General features: G+C 39.3%; 3 protein-coding genes and 1 long non-coding RNA gene across 14 annotated transcripts in view; 2 read left to right on the forward strand and 2 right to left on the reverse strand.

Moving 5' to 3' along the window:
* LOC132205142 (homeotic protein antennapedia-like) overlaps positions 1–26,231 on the forward strand; it is a 110,565-nt gene that overhangs the window by 20,317 nt on the left and 64,017 nt on the right. For 6 of the 11 annotated variants that reach the window (XM_059634040.1, XM_059634038.1, XM_059634032.1 and 3 more), the window contains exon 2: positions 20,736–20,797. The exons of 3 other annotated variants lie outside the window; for them this stretch is intronic. The gene's annotated coding sequence lies outside the window, so the exon portion shown is untranslated. Of the gene's footprint in view, positions 1–19,594; positions 19,739–20,735; positions 20,798–26,231 lie in introns of those variants that run through there. 2 more of the 11 variants (XM_059634037.1, XM_059634031.1) reach the window with 1 other exon arrangement.
* On the forward strand, positions 3,530–9,697 carry LOC132205139 (uncharacterized). Its single transcript, XM_059634024.1, has 6 exons — positions 3,530–3,825; positions 4,020–4,188; positions 4,383–7,790; positions 7,904–8,036; positions 8,099–8,233; positions 8,294–9,697. The coding sequence occupies exons 3-6, from the start codon at positions 7,269–7,271 to the stop codon at positions 9,436–9,438; spliced, it is 1,935 nt and encodes a 644-aa protein (XP_059490007.1). The 5' UTR covers positions 3,530–3,825; positions 4,020–4,188; positions 4,383–7,268; the 3' UTR covers positions 9,439–9,697.
* Positions 4,992–8,938, reverse strand: LOC132205261 (uncharacterized). The gene is made up of 2 exons (XM_059634213.1): positions 6,151–8,938; positions 4,992–6,097 (listed from the first exon to the last, which is right to left on the reverse strand). Exons 1-2 carry the CDS (start codon positions 6,443–6,445, stop codon positions 4,992–4,994), a joined length of 1,401 nt encoding a protein of 466 aa, XP_059490196.1. The 5' UTR covers positions 6,446–8,938.
* Positions 11,228–12,873, reverse strand: LOC132205145 (uncharacterized). The gene is made up of 3 exons (XR_009442668.1): positions 12,701–12,873; positions 12,033–12,173; positions 11,228–11,768 (listed from the first exon to the last, which is right to left on the reverse strand). It is a non-coding gene; the product is annotated as an uncharacterized LOC132205145 (long non-coding RNA).

Here is a 26,231-nt window from a genome sequence, read left to right on the forward strand (position 1 = left end):
TGCAAGAGAGCGAACAATGAATGGCCCTTTTTACTTTTGAAATGGCCCCCACCCCGGTCGCGCCGGCCACCTCACCCCCTGGACAGCAGATACCTCCCCCTATTGTGTGCTGGTGCAAATGATATATCCTTCATCCCCCCTCGTGGCTGTTTTTCTAAAATAGCCGACCATGATTTCTCTAAAACCACCGCGCCAGTATTAGTCTGAGGCGGCCACCTAAAGTGGTGAAATGTATCAAGGAGTTTCGCTGCGCTGCCCGAGAAGCGAAAAAAATACATATTTTCCCATCAACCAAAATAGCTGCAGCCGCGCGCGTTGTGTTTCTTCTGTGAAGAAATAATATAGTCGAGAGTGGTGCCAGTCAGTGACCCTTGAAGGGACGTTCCTTGCCGCGTTTTGGATTACGTAAGTGACGAGGAATTTATTTTCCGATAAAGCTAATCTACAAAAAGATCATTAATGTTTGCATTTAGTTCAATATAAAAATAATAATATTATACTTTTTTTAATATCTATTTGCATTTTTTATCTTATTTAATAATTTATTTATCAATAAAACATTTAAATTGATATTATTAGCGCAGCTATTTAATTAACATAGATTTTCTTTTATGTTAGAAAATTAATACTGTGGGTTTTAGTTGAAATAAAAACCAAAATAAATAATTTGAACTCTTACAACCTTTACTTACAAATAGAACAAAATTTTTAATTATTGTGAGAGTATTTGTGTTCAACTTTTAATTTCATCATATATATTATGTCCATGGGGCAAGAAATATTAATTAAATCTTTGAAAAAGCTTAGAGGAATTTCATGTTTTGTGTAAAACACAAAATTTGTATAATAGGGGAAGTGCGCAGCCCTGGCGCTAGAGCGTTGGTGGCTGTCTTTCGAACTTTTTGCACTTTGTCAGAAATGCGGATCCCGGTGACTAAAACGAGTATAGCTAACTGAATACGTCATGGATACCTTAGGGGCAGTAACTGGTGGTGGCCGATGAAACCTGTGAGAGTTTACAGTTGTTGCATCGCACCGCGGTGGAGCGTGGGGATGTCGAAAAGCAGCCAAATGTTGGGCAGCTCGGCTTCTGCCGGAGTGCCTCGCAGGCGCATGCGTCAGCGACTTACGGCGTTGGCCGAAAGTGTGGTTTTGCTACTGGTGCTAGCTTCACTGAACTGAACCAGCTGGCTGAAGAAAATGAAAACAGCGACCGGCGACGCGACCGCTCATTTTTAGAGTGTGACTCAACTTTCCCGTCATTTTTCACGAGTAAGTTTACACCAGCACTGCATGGTCTTTACGCTTAAAAGCCAAATCGAATCGCCGACCCGGCTAGAGTCGACAAAAAGCGACAAACGAGAAATGGTTCGTGTACACGAGGCACACATTAATATTCGCAACGCAAAGACTCAGCCAGAGGGTGAACGGGCGGAATAAGGCGCAAGCAAAGATTATTTCTTGGTGTTCCGATTTTGAATTGTGAGCTACAAACCCATTCTTACACTTTCTCGTTGCATATTTTGTCGTGGTTTTACTTGCGATTCTGCTGATCTCATCAAACAAACTTTTTATCACCCGTCGCCATTCGCCATGTGGTTGCCTTAATATGCATACATAAACAGAATGGTGCAATTTATTTTTATAAAAAAGAATAAGCGCGTGATTATAATTGAGTTAATATGTGTTGTATTAATTAAACTTGAAGGGGGTCAAATGTAAAATGTACATATTGTCTTTTGCGATTAAAGTTTATCTTCATTAAAAGTTAGTTCCTCATTCTCGATTTCTTCTTTCAGGCCTCCGCACGAGAGCGATTTAATTGTGTGACGACTGTGCACATGAGTGTTGGACCAGAAGTTATGTTCCTGCCAGCAAAGAGTATCGGACATAAGAGAAGGCTGCTGCAATGCACTCGTCCTTGATCTTACTAACTGTCGGTAAGATAAATTTGCCCCGAGTGAAGCCCTTTCGACTCTCGCAGCCTACCATCCAACTACCTCTGCCCACCCAATCCAACCAGTATGTTTATGGAATAAAAATTTGATATCTTGAACAAATCTCTGAATCCATCCTTCAACTTTTGACAATAAAATTTTTTGTACAAAGTCTCTTGATGTGCCCTTCGCCTTTAAACACTGGTTTGAATTTTGGCACGTAAAGTCGGTGTTTCTTTTTTTTTAACTGTGAATTTCTTTTTCCAGGCTGACTGCAGTGGATGGGCGCCCCAGTGGTTTTTGCAATTGATTTGCCAAAAATTGAATTTCTCGGATGAAAGAAAGTCGGAAAGAGCACTCGTCCCAAAATTTCGAGCCGCTCCGTGCCAGGCGGCGCTCCACTCATCCTCGGCAAGTCGACTGTGTCTCACATTGGGTAATTAACTAACTCACTCCCTGCCTCACCCCTTCCAACTCTGCTCCCCAACCGCCGTGCCAAGCATTATTAAACTAATCAAAATTTCTTTGACCAAAAATCCCTTGATGCTCCCATCGTATTTTACCACTGCTTTCAATTTTGGCACGTAAAGTCGGTGTTTCTTTTTTTTAACTGTGAATTTCTTTTTCCAGGCTGACTGCAGTGGATGGGCGCCCCAGTGGTTTTTGCAATTGATTTGCCAAAAATTGAATTTCTCGGATGAAAGAAAGTCGGAAAGAGCACTCGTCCCAAAATTTCGAGCCGCTCTGTGCCAGGCGGCGCTCCACTCATCCTCGGCAAGTCGACTGTGTCTCACATTGGGTAATTAACTAACTCACTCCCTGCCTCACCCCTTCCAACTCTGCTCCCCAACCGCTGTGCCAAGCATTATTAAACTAATCAAAATTTCTTTGACCAAAAATCCCTTGATGCTCCCTTCGTATTTTACCACTGCTTTCAATTTTGGCACGTAAAGACGGTGTTTCTTTTTTTTAACTGTGAATTTCTTTTTCCAGGCTGACTGCAGTGGATGGGCGCCCCAGTGGTTTTTGCAATTGATTTGCCAAAAATTGAATTTCTCGGATGAAAGAAAGTCGGAAAGAGCACTCGTCCCAAAATTTCGAGCCGCTCCGTGCCAGGCGGCGCTCCACTCATCCTCGGCAAGTCGACTGTGTCTCACATTGGGTAATTAACTAACTCACTCCCTGCCTCACCCCTTCCAACTCTGCTCCCCAACCGCCGTGCCAAGCATTATTAAACTAATCAAAATTTCTTTGACCAAAAATCCCTTGATGCTCCCTTCGTATTTTACCACTGCTTTCAATTTTGGCACGTAAAGTCGGTGTTTCTTTTTTTTAACTGTGAATTTCTTTTTCCAGGCTGACTGCAGTGGATGGGCGCCCCAGTGGTTTTTGCAATTGATTTGCCAAAAATTGAATTTCTCGGATGAAAGAAAGTCGGAAAGAGCACTCGTCCCAAAATTTCGAGCCGCTCTGTGCCAGGCGGCGCTCCACTCATCCTCGGCAAGTCGACTGTGTCTCACATTGGGTAATTAACTAACTCACTCCCTGCCTCACCCCTTCCAACTCTGCTCCCCAACCGCTGTGCCAAGCATTATTAAACTAATCAAAATTTCTTTGACCAAAAATCCCTTGATGCTCCCTTCGTATTTTACCACTGCTTTCAATTTTGGCACGTAAAGACGGTGTTTCTTTTTTTTAACTGTGAATTTCTTTTTCCAGGCTGACTGCAGTGGATGGGCGCCCCAGTGGTTTTTGCAATTGATTTGCCAAAAATTGAATTTCTCGGATGAAAGAAAGTCGGAAAGAGCACTCGTCCCAAAATTTCGAGCCGCTCCGTGCCAGGCGGCGCTCCACTCATCCTCGGCAAGTCGACTGTGTCTCACATTGGGTAATTAACTAACTCACTCCCTGCCTCACCCCTTCCAACTCTGCTCCCCAACCGCTGTGCCAAGCATTATTAAACTAATCAAAATTTCTTTGACCAAAAATCCCTTGATGCTCCCTTCGTATTTTGCCACTGGTTTCAATTTTGGCAAGTAAAGTCGGTGTTTCTTTTTTTTAACTGTGAATTTCTTTTTCCAGGCTGACTGCAGAGGATGGGCGCCCCAGTGGTTTTTGCAATTGATTTGCCAAAAATTGAATTTCTCGGATGAAAGAAAGTCGGAAAGAGACCTCGTCCCAAAATTTCGAGCCGCTCCGTGCCAGGCGGCGCTCCACTCATCCTCGGCAAGTCGACTGTGTCTCACATTGGGTAATTAACTAACTCACTCCCTGCCTCACCCCTTCCAACTCTGCTCCCCAACCGCTGTGCCAAGCATTATTAAACTAATCAAAATTTCTTTGACCAAAAATCCCTTGATGCTCCCTTCGTATTTTGCCACTGGTTTCAATTTTGGCAAGTAAAGTCGGTGTTTCTTTTTTTTAACTGTGAATTTCTTTTTCCAGGCTGACTGCAGAGGATGGGCGCCCCAGTGGTTTTTGCAATTGATTTGCCAAAAATTGAATTTCTCGGATGAAAGAAAGTCGGAAAGAGACCTCGTCCCAAAATTTCGAGCCGCTCCGTGCCAGGCGGCGCTCCACTCATCCTCGGCAAGTCGACTGTGTCTCACATTGGGACTCACTCCCTGCCTCACCCCTTCCAACTCTGCTCCCCAACCGCTGTGCCAAGTATTATTAAACAAATTAAAATTTTTTTGGCCAAAATTCCCTTGATGCTCCCTCCGTCTTTTTGGACGCCTCACATGTTCATATAAGATTTTTGCTCAAAATTAATTTTCATTGGTTAAACAAGTTGGACTGAGCATTTGTTTGTTTTTGAAGCTAGTGTTTATAAATAAATTTCAGCAAGAAAAGTATTAATCCTTTTTGGTTTATTGTTTTTTATTTGATAAATTTCATAACATATTATTTATTTGATTTCTTGTACCGTATAAATATCTTCAACCGTGAAACAGATTCTAAGGTTTGACCAGTTAACCTGGTCCTGTGAAACATCTAATAAATGAGTCTAATCACAATAATTTTGTTTTGTTCATCAAATGAAAAATTTTATTCTTATTGCTGGATGCGATACACTTCCTGTACAAATTGAGGAAGCAAGTTTTCTTGGTACACTTTATGTAATACATCCATCTTTCTGTTGATGAAAGAATGATTTCTGTAAATCACAAAGTATTCAATGTCTATGGGTGGAACAAAAAGCACAAGGAATGCTTTTTCAATATTTGAGATCAGTAGTTGTGCTTGAATTTGACTGTAGTATGGATGATTCTCTTTCAAAAAGGGCTTTCCATTCTTATCAAGATTAATGTAAAAGTCTTTATCTTTGAATTTCAGTTTAAGTGACTTCTTACGAATGAAGGGATTGTAGGGACATTTGATTTCAACCAAGAAAAGCTCGCCGTCGATGGAAATTAGTCTGTCAGGAGAGGCACCTGTAAAGGAGAAATTTGGATGGACGAGAAGGCCAATGGATGAGTGGGCTTCTATTTTCAGTGAGTCTCGGTCGTTTGCAACATTGAGGAACTTGTGGAATGCCTCTTCTTCAAAACGAATATCATGTTGGACAGAGGAGCTGGTGAAGAACTTTCTTTTGCCCGCAAACCTCTTCCATGCATCTGTTCTAGCATTTTCACTAGCGAGGCTGTGAACCTGAGTCGCTGTGATTCTGTGGAGCCTAGCCTTGTACCAGTGCTTGCTTTGACTCTGGAAACGTGTGTTTCTCTCAATCTCTCTACTCTTTGGCCAATCAACTAAAATGAAGTCTCTCAAAAATGTTAGCTCGTACTCATTATTTGGAACGATACTTTTTGAGTAACTAGCTTTCTCCATTATCTCAAACAGTTTGTCCACCAGGACTTCTTGTGATTGCTCATTGCTTAAAATTCTGCTTGCTTTTGTTTTGTACTCATTGGCTTCAAGGTTTTTCAGAACGGGAGGGTCAAATCCAACACGCCGTAAACTTGAGGCAAGATCCATGACCCTCGAAGATGGTAAAGTAGCACGTCCAGAAGGGAGTAGTTGGTGTCTAGCAATTTCTGCACCAAGAGGCTGGACAAATCTCCCGGCTCGGCTTTCGTCATGCCTGACAAAGTTGATCTCTGAAAATAGCAGAGGCTCATCGTTCGTAGGCTTCATAGCATGCCATAGTTGGAGTTTGCCTATGGGGAAATATTTGTTAACAATTTTATTTTATAAGAATCTTTCAAAATACCAGTTGGAGTTGGAGTGTCAAAATCGCCATCGAGAACCTCTGTCCCTAATTGTGCACAGCTCCAAATTTTGTATTGAAGAGCAATGGAATGCTTGCACATTCCATCAGTGCCAGCAGGGCAGTTGCATAAGCCCCAAATACGCTTACTTCGACGGCCTTCATTTGCAGGATAAAGTTTGTATGCTACAAATGCATTATAGCCTAGTTTTGTTTTCTGAGTTGCTTCAACTACTGCCTTGAACCATGCTGTTTTATTTTGCAGGCAGGTTTGCAATGTGGTTACATGTCCTTCCATGAACAGAGTGAATCCCTCTCTGTGATGTCTGCTGGATTTTTCATATGAATTTCCAATGTCTTCTTGGGAAATATTAATTTCGACGGGAAAATTAACACCCCAGTTATCATTGGGAACAATCCTGTCCCAGATAGTCTGCAGAGCTGAAAAATTGTATGCACTCTAAAAATCAATAATATTCAAGAAAAATTACATACCAGCAGCAGAGGGGTCCGATTGAAACTTTTCAACAGTTTCCGTACAGCAGTAACATCTCCAAAAGCCTTCCAATTGAACAATTTCAGCTTCTTCCGTGTCCAAACAAGCTTCATGTATTGCTTCTGGACATAATTCGCACTCTAGATGTTCTTCTGTGATTTCAGTCGAGCACTTCCAGCAACGCATTCTTGGTTCTTAGGTATTGTGTAAGTTGCATTACAGAACGATCCACGTGCTCACAGCTCAGATACATACAAGACTATGATGGGATAAGTATTTTTAAAAATCAGCGCCGTTATCCGCCCACTTTAAATCATGCGCATCAACGCGTTTCTTCTTGATGCGCATAGTTCAGAAGTTTTGATTGATTTTCTTGCTCTCTTGAAGTAGTAGTGTCTGTGCAAGAAGGGCAAAGGAATGTCTGTGTATGTTCCTGTCTCTTTTGTGAAACAGCCTTGCTCTTGTTGGTTTCCGCATTCCAGTTATGATTAACTGCGCGTTACTCACAAACACATTTTGAGGCGCAAGCCGCTGCAAATTCTAGATTATCCTGTATTATAGGATTGAGTAAGTGTGCACTACTTTTGTTTTTATTCATGTTCTGATTTCTGCCAATTCCTTCAGCATGGGTTACTCAGTGTGCGGCCTTTGTCTCCAAGACTCACGGATTTGCAGTGGACTCACATTTCACAGAGCAACTACAAAAAGAAAGAAATCTTTGTGGTCGAAAGCTGTGAAGGATGCTGGCTTTATGGTCCTTCATGTTGGCAATTTGATTGTTTGCAGCGATCATTTCTTAGAAGAGGACTTTGTCAGAAGTGGCAACAGAGTTTTTCTCAAGGATGACGCTGTCCCTCAAGCGTTCTCCGGTTGCATCCAACTAAAGAATGATGTGAGTGGCAGTACCAACCACCAGACGCAGGGCTTTGAAAAGGTGGAAGACTCTCCTCTGCCAAAACCAAATCATGCAGAGGCCAGATCTTGGCCATGTGAAGAGGACATGGGCCGTCATTCCCAACATATGCAGATTTTGGAATCATTTAGTGAAGTCCAACAGAGCAGCTCAGAAGAAATTAATTTGCAAATATGCTCTGAAGAAAACAACACAGAATCTGTAAATCAACTTCTGAGCTCTTGCAATTTAAAGGTAAATCTAAAATATAATTTATTACTATGTCTCCATTGTCCTCACGTATCTGTGTTATAGTATTTTTACCATATTATATACTTAAAAAAGAAAACTAATAAATTTGACTTTAGCTTAATGAAAATGATGATTTTGTGACGTTGTGTGCTAATGATGACTCGACCAGCAGTTCACAAGGAGAGCAGCTTTGTACCAGCAGTCCTGCACCAGCACCTCCATTCACATTATTTGGAACTCCAGAAAATGGTAAAGAAAAAAATATTTTTGTGTGCATATGCTCAAATTATGTATTTAATGATTTTGTGTAGATTTGGCTCACCAAGTTCAAGATTCAAACCTCCTGTGCACACCGGCTGTAGTTCCCAGAAAAAGAAAACTCAATTTCGATTCTACGATTGATTTGAGCTCAAATATGCAAAACAAAGAAACTTATGCATTTGATGGTGAATTAGAAGCATTTTGTTTTTAAAATTTACTAATTTTTTTATATTTTTTTCTCACAGAATCCATCCTGTTAAGAAGCGGAGAAATAGAAATGAGCAAAGAAGACGAAGAAGAAAATTACCAAAGCGATTCCTCCAGTGAAGCCTCGCAGCTGCAAGAAGACGATTTTGACACTCCTACACAAACTACGTCTGCTTTAAGAAGGAAGGCTGACGGATTGCTGTTGAAATCAAGACTTCTTATGAAGAAGAAACTAGAATCAAGCTTCGGTATCCTCCGTTTTGTTGAAGATACCGACGCTATCAAGTTTTACACCGGCTTCAGAGATTACGATGTTTTTTACTGCTTCTACCAGTTCTTTATTGAAGATGCAAATACCATGAATTATCTAGGCAGCAAAGCGAAAACGCACGATTCAGATAAAGATCTTGGTAAATTTAGGGTTCCTAAAATGACGAAGACTGACGAGTTCTTCATGACCATGATCCGTCTGCGTAGAGGCTATGAAGTAAAACACCTAGGGCACCTTTTTGGAATCAGCCCGGGGCGCACATCCCGTATCATAAACACATGGCTCCTATTAATGGCTGATAGACTCTCTCAAATTGAATTCTGGACACCAGAAGCACCAAGCAACCCAATGCTCATCCCGAACCCATTAAAGGATAGGCTGAAGAAGATAATTACTATCGTAGATGCCACAGAGATCTACACCGAGAGACCAAGTGCATCTCAGGCACAAAAGGAAATTTTCTCTTCTTACAAGAACCACGTCACTGGAAAAATGCTTGTGGCAATTGATACAAATGGAACCATTACTTTTGTATCACGTGTCTATGCTGGCCGAACATCAGACAAAAAGCTTTTCCAGCACTGCGGGATCATGGAAAAACTGAGAACAGGTGACATTGTGATGGCTGATCGAGGCTTCGATATTGCAAAAGTTCTCGAAAAAAAGGGAGTGGAAGTCCTGATCCCCGATTTCTTGAAGAATAAGGAGCGTTTCAGTTCTGAAGAATTAAGGAACAGTGAGAGAATTGCTGAAATTAGGGTTCATGTCGAAAGGGCAATTAGAAAAATAAAAGAATTTCACATTCTGGATAACACAATCCCAATCACTCTCATGCCAATGATTGACAGGATTTGGATCTGCTGTGCCACATTGGCGAATTTCACAGGCACAGGTTATCTAGTCAAACCTTAGGATATGTTTCGATCATAGTTGAAGATATTTATACTGAACAATAATTCAAATAAATAATATGTTATGAAATTTATCAAATAAAAAACAATAAACCAAAAAGGATTAATACTTTTCTTGCTGAAATTTATTTATAAACACTAGCTTCAAAAACAAACAAATGCTCAGTCCAACTTGTTTAACCAATGAAAATTAATTTTGAGCAAAAATCTTATATGAACATGTGAGGCGTCCAAAAAGACGGAGGGAGCATCAAGGGAATTTTGGCCAAAAAAATTTTAATTTGTTTAATAATACTTGGCACAGCGGTTGGGGAGCAGAGTTGGAAGGGGTGAGGCAGGGAGTGAGTCCCAATGTGAGACACAGTCGACTTGCCGAGGATGAGTGGAGCGCCGCCTGGCACGGAGCGGCTCGAAATTTTGGGACGAGTGCTCTTTCCGACTTTCTTTCATCCGAGAATTTCAATTTTTGGCAAATCAATTGCAAAAACCACTGGGGCGCCCATCCACTGCAGTCAGCCTGGAAAAAGAAATTCACAGTTAAAAAAAAGAAACACCGACTTTACTTGCCAAAATTGAAACCAGTGGCAAAATACGAAGGGAGCATCAAGGGATTTTTGGTCAAAGAAATTTTGATTAGTTTAATAATGCTTGGCACAGCGGTTGGGGAGCAGAGTTGGAAGGGGTGAGGCAGGGAGTGAGTTAGTTAATTACCCAATGTGAGACACAGTCGACTTGCCGAGGATGAGTGGAGCGCCGCCTGGCACGGAGCGGCTCGAATTTTGGGACGAGGTCTCTTTCCGACTTTCTTTCATCCGAGAAATTCAATTTTTGGCAAATCAATTGCAAAAACCACTGGGGCGCCCATCCACTGCAGTCAGCCTGGAAAAAGAAATTCACAGTTAAAAAAAAGAAACACCGTCTTTACGTGCCAAAATTGAAAGCAGTGGTAAAATACGAAGGGAGCATCAAGGGATTTTTGGTCAAAGAAATTTTGATTAGTTTAATAATGCTTGGCACAGCGGTTGGGGAGCAGAGTTGGAAGGGGTGAGGCAGGGAGTGAGTTAGTTAATTACCCAATGTGAGACACAGTCGACTTGCCGAGGATGAGTGGAGCGCCGCCTGGCACAGAGCGGCTCGAAATTTTGGGACGAGTGCTCTTTCCGACTTTCTTTCATCCGAGAAATTCAATTTTTGGCAAATCAATTGCAAAAACCACTGGGGCGCCCATCCACTGCAGTCAGCCTGGAAAAAGAAATTCACAGTTAAAAAAAAGAAACACCGACTTTACGTGCCAAAATTGAAAGCAGTGGTAAAATACGAAGGGAGCATCAAGGGATTTTTGGTCAAAGAAATTTTGATTAGTTTAATAATGCTTGGCACGGCGGTTGGGGAGCAGAGTTGGAAGGGGTGAGGCAGGGAGTGAGTTAGTTAATTACCCAATGTGAGACACAGTCGACTTGCCGAGGATGAGTGGAGCGCCGCCTGGCACGGAGCGGCTCGAAATTTTGGGACGAGTGCTCTTTCCGACTTTCTTTCATCCGAGAAATTCAATTTTTGGCAAATCAATTGCAAAAACCACTGGGGCGCCCATCCACTGCAGTCAGCCTGGAAAAAGAAATTCACAGTTAAAAAAAAGAAACACCGTCTTTACGTGCCAAAATTGAAAGCAGTGGTAAAATACGAAGGGAGCATCAAGGGATTTTTGGTCAAAGAAATTTTGATTAGTTTAATAATGCTTGGCACAGCGGTTGGGGAGCAGAGTTGGAAGGGGTGAGGCAGGGAGTGAGTTAGTTAATTACCCAATGTGAGACACAGTCGACTTGCCGAGGATGAGTGGAGCGCCGCCTGGCACAGAGCGGCTCGAAATTTTGGGACGAGTGCTCTTTCCGACTTTCTTTCATCCGAGAAATTCAATTTTTGGCAAATCAATTGCAAAAACCACTGGGGCGCCCATCCACTGCAGTCAGCCTGGAAAAAGAAATTCACAGTTAAAAAAAAGAAACACCGACTTTACGTGCCAAAATTGAAAGCAGTGGTAAAATACGATGGGAGCATCAAGGGATTTTTGGTCAAAGAAATTTTGATTAGTTTAATAATGCTTGGCACGGCGGTTGGGGAGCAGAGTTGGAAGGGGTGAGGCAGGGAGTGAGTTAGTTAATTACCCAATGTGAGACACAGTCGACTTGCCGAGGATGAGTGGAGCGCCGCCTGGCACGGAGCGGCTCGAAATTTTGGGACGAGTGCTCTTTCCGACTTTCTTTCATCCGAGAAATTCAATTTTTGGCAAATCAATTGCAAAAACCACTGGGGCGCCCATCCACTGCAGTCAGCCTGGAAAAAGAAATTCACAGTTAAAAAAAAAGAAACACCGACTTTACGTGCCAAAATTCAAACCAGTGTTTAAAGGCGAAGGGCACATCAAGAGACTTTGTACAAAAAATTTTATTGTCAAAAGTTGAAGGATGGATTCAGAGATTTGTTCAAGATATCAAATTTTTATTCCATAAACATACTGGTTGGATTGGGTGGGCAGAGGTAGTTGGATGGTAGGCTGCGAGAGTCGAAAGGGCTTCACTCGGGGCAAATTTATCTTACCGACAGTTAGTAAGATCAAGGACGAGTGCATTGCAGCAGCCTTCTCTTATGTCCGATACTCTTTGCTGGCAGGAACATAACTTCTGGTCCAACACTCATGTGCACAGTCGTCACACAATTAAATCGCTCTCGTGCGGAGGCCTGAAAGAAGAAATCGAGAATGAGGAACTAACTTTTAATGAAGATAAACTTTAATCGCAAAAGACAATATGTACATTTTACATTTGACCCCCTTCAAGTTTAATTAATACAACACATATTAACTCAATTATAATCACGCGCTTATTCTTTTTTATAAAAATAAATTGCACCATTCTGTTTATGTATGCATATTAAGGCAACCACATGGCGAATGGCGACGGGTGATAAAAAGTTTGTTTGATGAGATCAGCAGAATCGCAAGTAAAACCACGACAAAATATGCAACGAGAAAGTGTAAGAATGGGTTTGTAGCTCACAATTCAAAATCAGAACACCAAGAAATAATCTTTGCTTGCGCCTTATTCCGCCCGTTCACCCTCTGGCTGAGTCTTTGCGTTGCGAATATTAATGTGTGCCTCGTGTACACGAACCATTTCTCGTTTGTCGCTTTTTGTCGACTCTAGCCGGGTCGGCGATTCGATTTGGCTTTTAAGCGTAAAGACCATGCAGTGCTGGTGTAAACTTACTCGTGAAAAATGACGGGAAAGTTGAGTCACACTCTAAAAATGAGCGGTCGCGTCGCCGGTCGCTGTTTTCATTTTCTTCAGCCAGCTGGTTCAGTTCAGTGAAGCTAGCACCAGTAGCAAAACCACACTTTCGGCCAACGCCGTAAGTCGCTGACGCATGCGCCTGCGAGGCACTCCGGCAGAAGCCGAGCTGCCCAACATTTGGCTGCTTTTCGACATCCCCACGCTCCACCGCGGTGCGATGCAACAACTGTAAACTCTCACAGGTTTCATCGGCCACCACCAGTTACTGCCCCTAAGGTATCCATGACGTATTCAGTTAGCTATACTCGTTTTAGTCACCGGGATCCGCATTTCTGACAAAGTGCAAAAAGTTCGAAAGACAGCCACCAACGCTCTAGCGCCAGGGCTGCGCACTTCCCCTATTATAAATAGCAAAAATATGGTAACAATAAATTAATATTTTAATCATTTAAAATTTTTGTCTGGAATTTAATACATTTTTTTTTTATTGTGGTGAAACAAGTATTTTTTCTTGAAATTCTTATTTTAATATATATTAACCCACTCTTCCTCTTTTACTGATGCATAATTCACAGGCCTTGTGTGTATATTCAGATCAATAAAAATTTAATTTAGCCTTGCTCTCTCTCGCCGCCGCCGTCGTCTCTCCGCCGGCGGAACATTATTATTTTTATGTGCAGCCAAGTGCTGTGTTTGCATTTGATTAAATACCGGCGTCGCTCTTCTTCTCATGCGGCACATAGAGAGACCCTCGCTAATTTTTCCTTGCCAAGAGTAATATTCTGATACACAAACCAGCAGCTCGTCTGTTTCGCCCACAAAAACGGAGAGATAAGGAAAAAAACTCTCAAGGGGAGAAAGATGATTTTGCGAAATAAAAAATTTAATTTATCAATTGCCGACGAGCCAAGCGGGCCGGATGAGATAATGAAAATTAATATACTTTTGACGAAAATTTTTAACGCTGTGAGGGGTGAAAATTACCATGATAGCTGCGTTTTTAATTCAATTTCGGAGTTTATAAATTGCGAATAAATTTATGAACCTGAATGTGTGCATGTGTATTATTTCTTTTAAATAATGGTCATAGCAGGAAATCAGATCGATAAATCTCTCCGTGCCGCTGTCCATAATTAATTTCGCAATTTGCGCGTTACACGCGCAACTCTCTTTCGCGCGCCCGCCGAAACCAATCAAGTGGCGTAATTAATTTATTGCCCGTCGTCATCAGCATATTTCACTAATGGAGAGTGAGAGGAGAGGCTCTCTCTTTGGGTCCAACTGCCTGCGGTTTTATTATTTACGCCGCCGCATACCGATGATGCAGAGACCACAATCAATTAAAATTATTATCGGAGAGTAATACGAGCGAACAAAAAAAAAAACGCATCTCCATTTGGCTCACACATGCAAAATCAGTCATGTTATATAAATTTAGAGAGGGAGCGGCTGGTGGTGCTAGTGATGAATTGGCGAGCGCGATGCAGCCATATTGCGCAGGGGGCGAAGCGGGGGATGAGCCGGCCGGGGGTGCATGTGGCGTTGGCAGCTCTCAGCCATGCTTTTTGTTGCCGGGCCAAAGGAATGCTATATGGACACAAAAAGCAGCAGCAGCAGCACAAAAGAGAGTGACATTTTGTACAAAGGCAGCTTTGCTCGCCGCGTTTTTTGTCCTTTTTTTATACCTGCCCGCTGTCACGCGGCACCAACAATGAAAAGTTGAAGAAAGAAAAAGAACGCAGTGTGGGATTTTGGTCGAGCGCTGAGAGTTCAGTGCTGCGTGGAAAAGGAGAGAGACAAAGAGGCTCTAATTAGGAGCAGCTGCCGATTGTGTGTAACTTGTAACAATTATATGCTATAGGAATTAATTTGTAGGAAAGTAGTAATTAAAGGCATTTCATATTTTTCTATTTCACAAAAATGCACCACCTAATTTAATTAATTATTTTATATTATTTCATGAAAATTTACAATTGGTAGACGTTTTTTAAGTTAATATCTAAATAAAATTAATGAAAAATAACTTCAATTGATTGCTGATTAATTGTTACTTTTCATCAAATTGCCCATAATATTGATAAATTAAATTATTTATTAGATTTTATATAATTATATTAATTTGTATCGACACTAGCACAATGTCATGTTCATTTAATTACTTATTAACGTTAAAATTATCAATTAACAAAAGGACTTTGTATTTTTATGCAATTTATGATTATACTGGACGCATGTAAAAACTATAACAATTATTTAATTTTTAATTTTTATAATTATTCACAATTCTACATACTTATGAATAAAGAATTTTGGATTGAGCATTAAGTTAAATTAATTATAATATACTACATTAAATAAGTAATAAAATTTAAAATTTTGACAAATCTACACGGAAATAGTATTTAAATTTAATTTTTATGTGTAAAATTTTTCAAAGTAAATAGGCGCATAATTATTGTTGTAACTTAACACAAATTTAATTGGAAAAATCAGAATCAGTAATTAATGCAAATGATCAGCAATTTGTTTTGAATTTTTCATCCCTCTAAAATTGCTTCATGAATTTCCAACAAACCAGCCAATCTGGCCTCCTCTATCAATGATGCCTTTTTGATAGTTTTGATTGACCACGCTTTCCAAGGCATATTATAAATCAGCATGGTGATGGCACCTGTGCAGCCCTTCCATTTCCAGCCCGCTTTTATCTCGGTTTATGATGATGAGCCGATTATTGGCGTGTCGCTCGTCCATCAAGCAAATTACACGGGGCGAAATCCATAATATTAATATTAACAGTAGATCCTCTTGTCTATAATAAAACATTCACGGTCGAGTGAAGCCGTCCGAAAAGAAATAAGTGGCCCAATTCCCAGATTCATTTCGCGCTGCCGCTGCTGCTGTGGTGAGGCCAGAAATTTTAATTAAATTTCTTTGGGCGCGATCGGAATGAGCGCCGCGTGGAATGCCGGGGGCGCACACGAGGCGCATTAAGGGTGAGCCCGGCGGCGCGGTGGCAGCAATGATAAATGAGGGTTGGAGCTGCTTCTTCACGAAGATTGATTACGGCCCACGTGATAAATCCCACCAATCACAATGGCGCATCGAAAGTTTTGTGTTGCAGCGCTACAGCAGCCATCTTTATATTTATGGGATGGGGGAGAAATTTATTTTATTGACCGCGAGTGGCGGCGGCTCCTCTTTCTCTCTCGCTGACTACATAATATTGCTCTATGTGGTGCTTCTTTCTTTTGTTGTCTTTCTCTCTCTTGCACTCACTAATGATCTCCCCTCGCTGGGCACCAAAAGGGTTGAGATTCTCAATTTTTTTCCTTATATATGCTAAAGCTGGCACGAATGCAACAGATAAATTACCCACGGATTTATGGAGGAGCATGCACTGGCAGCAGACCAACAGCGACACACTTTGCTTATGGCGGCAGGAAGCTGATAAATACTCGTGTTCAAATAAATAGACCGCCTCTCTCGCGCCCGCACATACACACACACTTGGCCGAGAATTCCGTCGCTGCTCTCTGCATTATTTTCATTTGCGTGTTATTTGTACTGCGCCCCATAATCATATTCATAATGGACCCGGCGTGAAATTTATTGATTTTATTGTCCTCCACCGCCTGTGTATGCCCATAGCAATATACTGCAATTTGAAAGTTCCGAGTGCATTTTGATTGAGGTTGAAGTTCATTAATGCATTAGAAAATTTCTATAAGAAAAATGACAACTATAACAGTTTTTCCTTCAATGTAAAATTATTGAAGTATTATCTTATTTTTTTTTCTAATGATTTATAATAATATTTTATTTTTGCAAACTGATGCAGCATTAAACAAATCAATAAAATTATTATGTAAATTTTGTCTTTATGCAAAGGCAAAACAAAAATTTTATATATTATTTTTATACCTATTTTTAAATTTAATTATTTTTCAATTGATTAATCTCTCTAAACATTATAGAATTTTAAAGCTTTTCCAATTTTTGAATTTCTTATGCTGAGGTCAATCTGAATAGATCTGGAGCACGCAAAGCAAACAGGAAAAACCAGCATAACACAAACTTTACAAAATCCTTTCATAGACAATTTAACATTGGTGAAGCGTTATAAGTTCAAAATTGTTTTCCGCCACGATAAATCAGCAAAAGAAACACGCACCAAGAGGCAGCAGCAGCAGTAGTCATTAATTATTAATAAAGAAAATTATTCTTGAGGTGTCACAGAGTCGATAAATAATTTCCGAAGTAGGACTTTTTTGCAATTCCGAGCGGAGTTGCTGCATGACCGCGCGCCGCCGGCAGATGATGAACGGCAGCCGGAAGTTGGCTCTCTTGTAATTGCGCGTGCACAATGATTATTTTGCAATTAATATTAGCGCTGCAGCAGTTACACTACATACCCCCATTACATTACATGTTTTTTGTTTTCGACGAGGGGCGCTTGCAGCAGCCACTTTGCTGCCGAGAGAGAGCGAGGGGCGGCGCACGCGAATAAATTAAAGGATTTCCTTGAATTAACCCTTTCCATCCGAGGCAGAAACATACAGCTCAGCACAAGAGCGAGCGGTGCCGGCCCCTCTAAATTATGGAATTATAAACAGCAAACAAACGCGCATAGCGGCAACACAGCTAGCGCAGTATGGAGAGAGAGAAAGCCAGGCAGCATGCGATTTAAATTGCCTTTTTGGCGCTTCTCGCGTCGTTTTGTTGGGATATGCACTGCTGGAAAGGGAGCAGGGAAATTAGGGGAGGATGAATTAAAAATGGATTAATCAAAATGAAGTTTTCACTGCGTGCAAAACAAACCGTTTTAATTTTTTTTTCTGATTGTGTCCGGGACTTTTCTCAAACAATTTTTTTTTCATTCCAAAAATCACTGTTAGCATAATACTTAATAAATTTATTATACAATATTTTCATTAAATTTCATCTTTTTCAGAGGCAAATTTTAATTTTTAAACAATTAACTAATTGTGGTTACTACGTTTAAGTCTTATCTAGTTCAGAATAAATGTGATGAAATTTTCAGTAATTAACTTATTCATCATCATTCCAATGTTACTCTCCATTACAGGTATATATCGTTTATATGATGAGAGCAACCATCTCAGGAATATTATGTATATTTGATTTAAACAAGATCAAATTCGGTGGCAAAATATGTACATAATTTTTTTATAATAATAACCATGAAATACTAAAGTATTTGATTTTATGTGCAATGTAATAAAAATATTTCGTTTAATATCTAATTTATTAATTTATAAAAGAAAAATAAAACATCTTTGATTAATAATAAAAATAGTTTGCAAAATGAGTATAAAAATTTTAAGATATTTAAAAAAAAAAATTATTGTTCAAATAGACTAAAATTGTTGTCTGTTTAATTTAAATGTACACGATACATAAAAAAAAAATAATAAGCTCAATGATTAACTAGGAGTATAATCAAAACTCGGAAAAAATGAGCTATAATCTTTATAAGGCGCCTACTGGTTAGGCAACGGTGCGAGCGTGCGTGCAACGAGTGTTGCATATACGCACATAGGCGGGCGGGCGGCTTCAAATGGAACTCCCCAGGCTGGGGCTGGTTTTGTTTTTCGAGTGTCAGTGCCAATTTATGGCCGACTGGAGATGTGTTGCCAGCCAAGGACGACACGACTCGGCCCCTGTAAATTATGTAATCATATGCAGCGCGTACACGCGCCCGCCGATACTGTATACTGTGTCAGTACATACCGCAATTGTGCGTACATGTATTGCCCAGCAGCCGCGCCGGTGGAGCGCGAGAGAGATGTTAATACATATGTATGCTTGAATTACACTCGCGCGGATATAATTTTGTATCGGGCGTGCGGAATGAAAATGCCAATGTATGTGTTGGGCCTTGGTAATTTATTGAAAGCAGCTCGTCGGAAATGTGTGCTCCGACAAAATGATGAAATATTGCTTGCCAGGATCAATTCGCACCTGCCCGAAATGCGAGAGTGGCTGAATATTGCCAAATTCAAAATTTAAAATTCGATACGTTAAAAGAATCGCAAAAATGGTAAAAATTTTAATAATAATAAAAAATAGTGCAACCTGCTCGGCAAGGCTGTCATCAATTAATAATTTTTACTGAATGCATTTATGCAACCGGACGTGCACCGAGGTTCAGCAGGTTGCATTTTATTTTCTCATGGTATAAATTTCAATTTTCCATACTTATATAATAAAAAATACGTAAATGGAAAAATGTATGAAATTTCCATACAGCAATTCAGGACACTTAGTATTAAATGGCATTTCAGAAGTAAATAAATTACATTCAAAATGCTAGAATTTAGCATTTAACCGATACACAGAGATTTTTACTCAGTAAAGAGCAGGAGCAAAAAGTTCACTAGCAAATGCCAAGCAAATCATTTGATCCGTTCAAATATAAAACAATCAGAACGGAACGAGCTGTTCTTTAAATTGCTTGAGTTTAAATTTCCTCTGCTTTGATTCCGCCCTGTTGTCTCAGGGTGGTTAAAAAGACGCGTGCACTTTGGTGAGTGATGAAGTGGCGGTGATTCAAGCGGTAATGAGCTCTTAATAACTGGATTACCGCCGCCATAAAAACGTCTCATAAACCTCACCAAATAATGACAAACTCTCAGCGAGTTATGGCCGCGAGTTTGCCACCCTCTGGCTGCTCCACCCTCAACCACGCACCCCCTGAAAGTTGCTCGTGTCGCCGCCAGAGCGTCTCTTGCGTGGTGCGCCTCTGGTGGAAAAGCTGCAAACTTTTTCGATGACGAAACCGGCTCTGGCGGGAGAGGCGCGAAAGCGGCGCGGCCGCATCGATCTCGCACTGGTGCCTCAGTTCGCGGCCTGAGCGAACGGCTTGTTTTGTTTGTTTCTGATTGCTTCCACTCGGAGAACGTGTTTGCTGAATTAATTTGCTCGGATATGTACGCACGGCCGCGCGCAAAGGCTTGCTCTAAATGAGAGGCTTTTGATCAATGGGAAAAATAAGTGAGTTCAAACTCCGCATTTTGGCCAACTTCTTTTTTGTACAATACATAAAAATTTTTTAAACCTATGCCATATCTTATTAATTTATTTTCATATATCATTGAACTTTTAGAGAGTAACTTTGAAAGAAAAGATTTTTATATTTTGTAGGACAAAAGTTTTAAAATTTTTAACATTCATAAAGTTTTCCAAAACATGTATGCATTTTTTAATAATTGCTCAATGTTTCAACCTGTTTTAATTATGTTTTTGTATTTTAATTATAATTTAGTCATGAATTTCAAATTAATATTTGTTGTAATCTATGCGCTCTTTAGTTACATTGTTCAACGTTTGCAGATCATTTTGTATTTTTATTTTAACAAACATAATTTGTTTGGCCTATTTCACAATTTTCCCGCTAACAGTGAATTTTTTTTTTAATTTCCCAACGTTTGCTATCGCATCCTGTTCTGGAATACATTGCTCGTCCCCTGTGTGTCACGCGCGCGTCTTCTTCGTGATTGATAATAGCTGTCACCCAACACACTGTCACATAAAACACGTGTGAAAATTACCGCAAAAACTTGCCACAATTTGTATTTTATACCATTAAATTAAAATCGTGATTAATATGAGCTTTGTGCATAAATTAAAGGGAATTAATGCAACTTTAAATGAAAAATATTAATTTTAATTTTTAAATGAAATTAAATATACGCAGTTATTAGACAGCAGAAAACGTGTCGCCACTGACACCCTGTTTCCGGTCACGATTTCATGTGCGACAAACTGCTGGCCAGCTGATGCGCGCGCTTGGACATTTTTCGAATGACAACTTTTCATTATCGCTCAGCAGGTATAGCTGCTGTTGCTTCCTGAGATAATGTTGTATTAGTTCATTGTGCCGTGGAAATATTTTGAATTAATGAATGAGAGTTTTTTTATCACTTTAACCAAATAATAAGTGACTAATTTTTTTCCATTTTGGTTAATTGATTTCTTGTTTATTTTCCAGGTGAGTGTTTGTCGGAATGATCAGCTAGTGTGGAAAAATGACTCATAAAATCGTATCAAATGGTGAGTGAATTAAATTGCAACCCTGCATTACGCTAGGAAAATATTATATGACAATGTAATTAAAACAAAATAATATATGCCCTCACTTATTATTAATATATATTTTTTTTTAATTACTTGATATAACATTTTAACTAATTTATTTTTTTATTAAACCAATCAAACTCTGATATTAAATGTCATGCATGATGCATGTTATTGCTCTAAAACTTATTCAGGCCATTTGCAATAAAAAGTCAAATTTTTTAGTGAAGAACAAATGACTTTCCTTCGGAAGTATTGGTCTGAAAATTAATAAAGACTTGCTGAAATTTTTGAAATGGTCAAACCAATATAATACATCAAACTTTTTCTAATCCAATTACTTAATCCAAGTAGTGCTAATCTCAAAGTTTATCTGGTTTGGCGAACAGTAATAAGTGTCATTACGCACATTGCTTTTATCATCGAGCAACAATCAGGCGTATAATTTCGCCGCTTTTTGCCTGTCTGTCAAAGATGACGAGGCAGACCTGTTATTTTCACCGCGCCTCTCTCGCGCAGTCAGAAGGATTCCCATTATTATTAGCCGTGTATACGAAATTATTCCCTTTGGTTGGTGCTCAGTCCGGCCTTTCTTCTTGTGCTGTCCTGACAGCAAAGGCGGCGCATAAATCAAACTCGCCTGCCTGACTGATTTATGGAGCTCGAGCCGCGCTGATAATAGCTTGACCGAAATCATCTCGGCGGTGCCAATCCGAAGGGAAAAAAATCTGAAAGTTTCCTCGACCAATGAGCTCTCTTTCTTTCCTCGTTACATATTATTCTCAGGCGATGCGAAATTTTCTGGCCGCTCGCGGTCTGACCTCATTCGCGGTATTTACGACTTATTGATAACCCGTAATTACGCGGCATGCACCACTGATTTATGTGGCGTCTCCAAATTACAAGAGTATTTTCCAATATGAGCTCAGACCAGGGGAGGATCAACGATAAAATGCCGTTTTGTTAGTGGAGGCTGCATGGATGCATGATGATCGAAAGTTAATTCAAAAAAAATTATTTAGAAACAAAAAATTGAAAAAAATAATTTTAATTACTTTGTTTGTTAAAAATTTAAATTATAATCAAAATTTTTAATAATGGAAGATATTAAAAAAAATAAAGATTCATCATTTTTAAAGGTTTGCCGTTTTATTGTCATGCTGATTTAAAATTGATAGACCCCTTGTATGATATAATTGTAATTAACTGCAAAGTCGTTTTATTATTATTACTACAAAACCAATCTACATATTCAGTAAATTGAAATATGAGATTTAGAGTTTTATGTTCATGATATATTGTTCACTTTTTTTAATTCTAGGCCTGAATTATTTTGTTTATCAATAATTAATACTATCGCGATAAATTTTAATTAAAAATATTTTAAACTTACTGGCCTTGCAGCACTGTAAAATATGTGTCCATATTCTGCGGTAATTCCAATACGTTCACAAGGATCACTGTTTCTTTGGCAGAGGTTTGTGCCAGACTGAATTCTGTCTCCTGCTAGTGCTACCAATATTGCACCACATACTCTTTATAAAATTTTTAACCATTTTTTTGCTCTAAAATATTTTACAACAGAATTGTAGTCTGTATTGTCAAACAAGCGTGAAGTTTTTTGTGGTCTTTGCCTCTGAAAAAAATCAACCAGGGTCACACTTTACTTTGTTTTAGTCCCGTTGCAACCCAAACAAAGCCGCGAGTGATGCAACCTTCTCGATTGTGTGAGGAAACAGAAGCTGTCGCTTGAAAGGAAAGATGCGCGGCGGCTGCCAATATTCAAAATTTATATCCCTGCGACCTATTCACACATGTGCTGACCGTCGTTTCCGTAAACTGCTGGGACAAAAATCGGCACAATGAGCCGGATGGGACAAAGAGCTAAAAAAAATTCTCTGGTGTTGTTTGGGAATTATTAAAAATATGGGCTGGAAATATGCCTGCAATGAGTGGCCCAAGAGGGTTCACACAGAAAATGCATTGAGAGAGCAGGGTAGCATGACCTGCGGCCATTACACCCACCCTATAATTTAAAACCACCACGCCAAAGCACAAAGGAAAACACGGGCGCGCACTGTAAGAAAAGAACACAGGAAGGTATGCATGTATTATCCCTGCCTGGGCTGAAGGTCAGCAGAGTAACAAGAGGGACCAAAATCAATAGATATAGGAAAACATTGAGTGTCTTGAGGCTTTTCTCAAAACGGAATGCATAATTGAGATGGGCTTTGAAACCGCGCAAAAGTTTTAGTTTAATTAAATTTTACTGAGAATTATAAAATTTTATAATTTTTATAATTTATGGTTTTTATTTTCAGCAAATTTACAGTGCAAACCATGGTTTATGCGACAGAAATTAAAATTTTTGATATAGAGAACAAAAAATGTTTGAAATTTCTTATTTATTTATTAATTATTGTTACATCATACGCATTTATTAAACAGAATCGACCTGGTAACTTCTTAAAATGTAACATTATTTCACTAAAATATTGTTATGAAGATTAAAAAATGAAACACCCCTACCCATGAGGCCATCAAGATAAAGGAGGTATTGTGTAAAATTTATAGCATAATCATTGTGTGTGCTCCACTACCTCAAGTAATATAAAAAATTTTTGATCGCAATTCAATTTCAGAATTTTATCTTTTATAAGAAAGCTAGAATGAGTATATTATAATAATAAATTTGATGTTTATAAAACAATACACAATATAAAAATACAAATTTAAAAATTAACAACATTAATCTATAATATTTCTTTGAAGAAATGAAAGTTTAAATTATTAAATAAACTATTTTTTTTTCTTAGGGTCAGGCCAAGACAAAGTCTTGTCGGCCTGTGCCCTTTATTTATAATTTTTAAACCTTGTAATATGTTTAATATAAATTTTTAATTTCATCTCTGCTCTCCTCGTAATGCAATAAGGTCTTACCGTGCGCAAAAAAGCAGTCGCCGCCCGCTTTGCTGCCATAATCACATTATATGGCCGCGTAATTATTACATGCGCGCGGAGTGCAATTATACCCGTTGCTGCAGCGTGGCGCGTACGGACGGACGTACAAAGCGAAATAATGTGAAATGCAGTCGCGCGCCAAGGTTGTAATATTGTGGGAACAAGTGACACAGACACGCATTGTTAAGATGCTATCCGTGTATTCGCTGGAGGGACGTGGACCGCATTTTATCGCGCACACACTCGACTCACTCAGCAGCAATATGCTGCGGCCGCGCACGAAAACAATGAAGAATATTACAATTTTATTCTCCTCCGAGCAGCATCGTGTCCGCGTTGCATATGAATCGTAACGGATTTTTATACTCTCATCTGATTAGCAAATTCGGTGCCAGGCCATTGAATATAATCGGCTGCGTGCTCGCGAGCAGCTTCCCCCGACGTTCGAACGCTCAATATTTTGCTACACGTGACCCGATTGTTAATTTTTCCAGCAAACAACGATGATGGAAACAAATTGCTTCCTATTGATGCAATTATGAGAATATAAATTTTATTACTAATGTTTTCCTTAGTTTTTTTTTTTTTTTAAAGAAAAAATGCAATATTTTTCCAAAAAGAAAAATTTGTATAAACCAGTTTATTGAAATAGATTGGATTTAAATAGTAAAAATACATATCTATTTTTTTTTTTTTAATTTTGCAGTTTTAAGTTTTAAAAGTATGATGAATAAAAGCAAGCAATTGGGGCGGCCTCGAAGGAGCTTTTAAGTGTGGCGTTTTTAATGTTAAGACCAATGCTGTTGTTGTGCTGCTCTTATTTCCCATATTCTAATTGTTTGAAATTTTTTTTCATAAAATTCTGAAAAAGTTAGGTACTACATATTTCTTCAACTAAATTTATCTTTTCAGAAATAATGAAACATTTTAAAGCAATAAACAATTTTATTTTTATGTCACTTAAGAGGCCAAGTATTTAATGGTTGTTAATTCTGAGAGCAATTAAAATTCAATTAAACACATAAATTCCTGCACACGTGCTTTGACTGTGCGCCTTGGTTCTCGTAAAAAGCCAGTCTGGGTCTCGAGCAAATAACAGGGCAGGTGCAAATTCTAACAATGGGCGATAAAAGGTCTACGCAATAATTCAAAATTCTCCACCGGTGGCATGCACGGATACATTTCGAGAGAGGGACCATCTCACTTCTCTCTCTTTGGTATTTTATTTTTGCTATAAAAGAGGCGAAAAAATTAATGTCCATCATCAAGGGGGACATCTGTTAACATTCCACTTTATTATACGTAAAGGAAACGAACCGTGCGCTGCCACCACGGCATTTTTATGTGTGGAAAACCGGTCCCCGTGCCGCGAGAGGCAAAGTACATTTCTGCCGTTTTTTGAGGAAGTGCACGGCGCGGGGACATGTGTGGAGAAATAACAAGTTTTTGCGGCGCGAACGCCGAAAAACGGCATACTTCTTCTCTCTTAAATGCGTTTAGATATTTTATCTCAAGCAAGCTATTTTGTTTCTCGTATGGTGCCTGGATAATTTATGTAATTTTCTTATGGTAATTACAATCCGCGTGGAATTATTTATTAACTGGACGTGGAATTCACGCAGGTGGCGAGTAATTTTTCAATTTGTGCGTCTCCGAGACTCCACATGACTATGCCGGACTTACATTCGCTCAGCAAATTAGGAACAAATTGCGATTGTACTAAATAACACAGCACAAAATCTAAACCACTGTCATTTATATAGCCAACAAAATAAATTAATTTTTAGACCATAGGATCTTTTTTATTTAAAAATCTTTTAAAGCAGTTTGAGACATTCTTCATATAAGATTTAATTTTATGTAACTTTTTACTATTTAAAACAATTTTACGCTAATTTTTATATGATAAGCTTTTAATGCCAAATATAAACTCATAAAATTTTCATGGCTTTTGACTTCCTACAATAAGCACTCAACACGAGGTCTAATTAAGTGTTTGTGTGTCTAGCAACTCACTTTGGGAAGCGTGTTAAAATTTTTAAGCCCAGCGCATAACCAATTGTCAGCTATGTAATTTCTCTCTCTCCTATGCGTTTGTTACCCGCTGCTTTCCTCTTGTCGCGCGCAGCTGGAAAAGACCCGCATATATTTGCTTGAAAAAGGTTGTGTTTTGATGTGACCGTGCGGGCTCTTGTGCTTACGCAGCAGCAGCAGCAGTCAGTGGATCGATCCAATAAATCCGTTGTGAAATAATAAAAGCTGACAAATGGAAATGTCAGTGGCTTGTTTTGAATATTTTATGTGCACATATAATTAATGCATATTTGTGTAACACTTTGGTGGAATTTTACAACAAAAATAAGCAGTAGGAAATGGTTTGGAGAGCGAGCGGTGCTCGGGAGAAAGAGTTTGGTGGGCCAAGTCATTTGCACGCTTTTGATTAATAGCA

This window comes from Neocloeon triangulifer, unplaced genomic scaffold (genome assembly GCF_031216515.1).
Source record: "Neocloeon triangulifer isolate White Clay Creek 2 clone unplaced genomic scaffold, ASM3121651v1 ptg000002l, whole genome shotgun sequence".
Taxonomy (NCBI): Eukaryota; Metazoa; Arthropoda; class Insecta; order Ephemeroptera; family Baetidae; genus Neocloeon; species Neocloeon triangulifer.

Excerpts from the sequence above, each read along its gene's own strand:
- LOC132205261 (XM_059634213.1), bottom strand. The coding sequence starts at position 6,445 with ATGGAAGGACATGTAACCACATTGCAAACCTGCCTGCAAAATAAAACA. Across the intron at positions 6,098-6,150 it reads TGACACTCCAACTCCAACTG|GCAAACTCCAACTATGGCAT; the intron begins GTATTTTGAAAG and ends ATTTCCCCATAG.
- LOC132205139 (XM_059634024.1), top strand. The coding sequence starts at position 7,269 with ATGGGTTACTCAGTGTGCGGCCTTTGTCTCCAAGACTCACGGATTTGC. Across the intron at positions 7,791-7,903 it reads TGAGCTCTTGCAATTTAAAG|CTTAATGAAAATGATGATTT; the intron begins GTAAATCTAAAA and ends ATTTGACTTTAG. Across the intron at positions 8,037-8,098 it reads ATTTGGAACTCCAGAAAATG|ATTTGGCTCACCAAGTTCAA; the intron begins GTAAAGAAAAAA and ends GATTTTGTGTAG.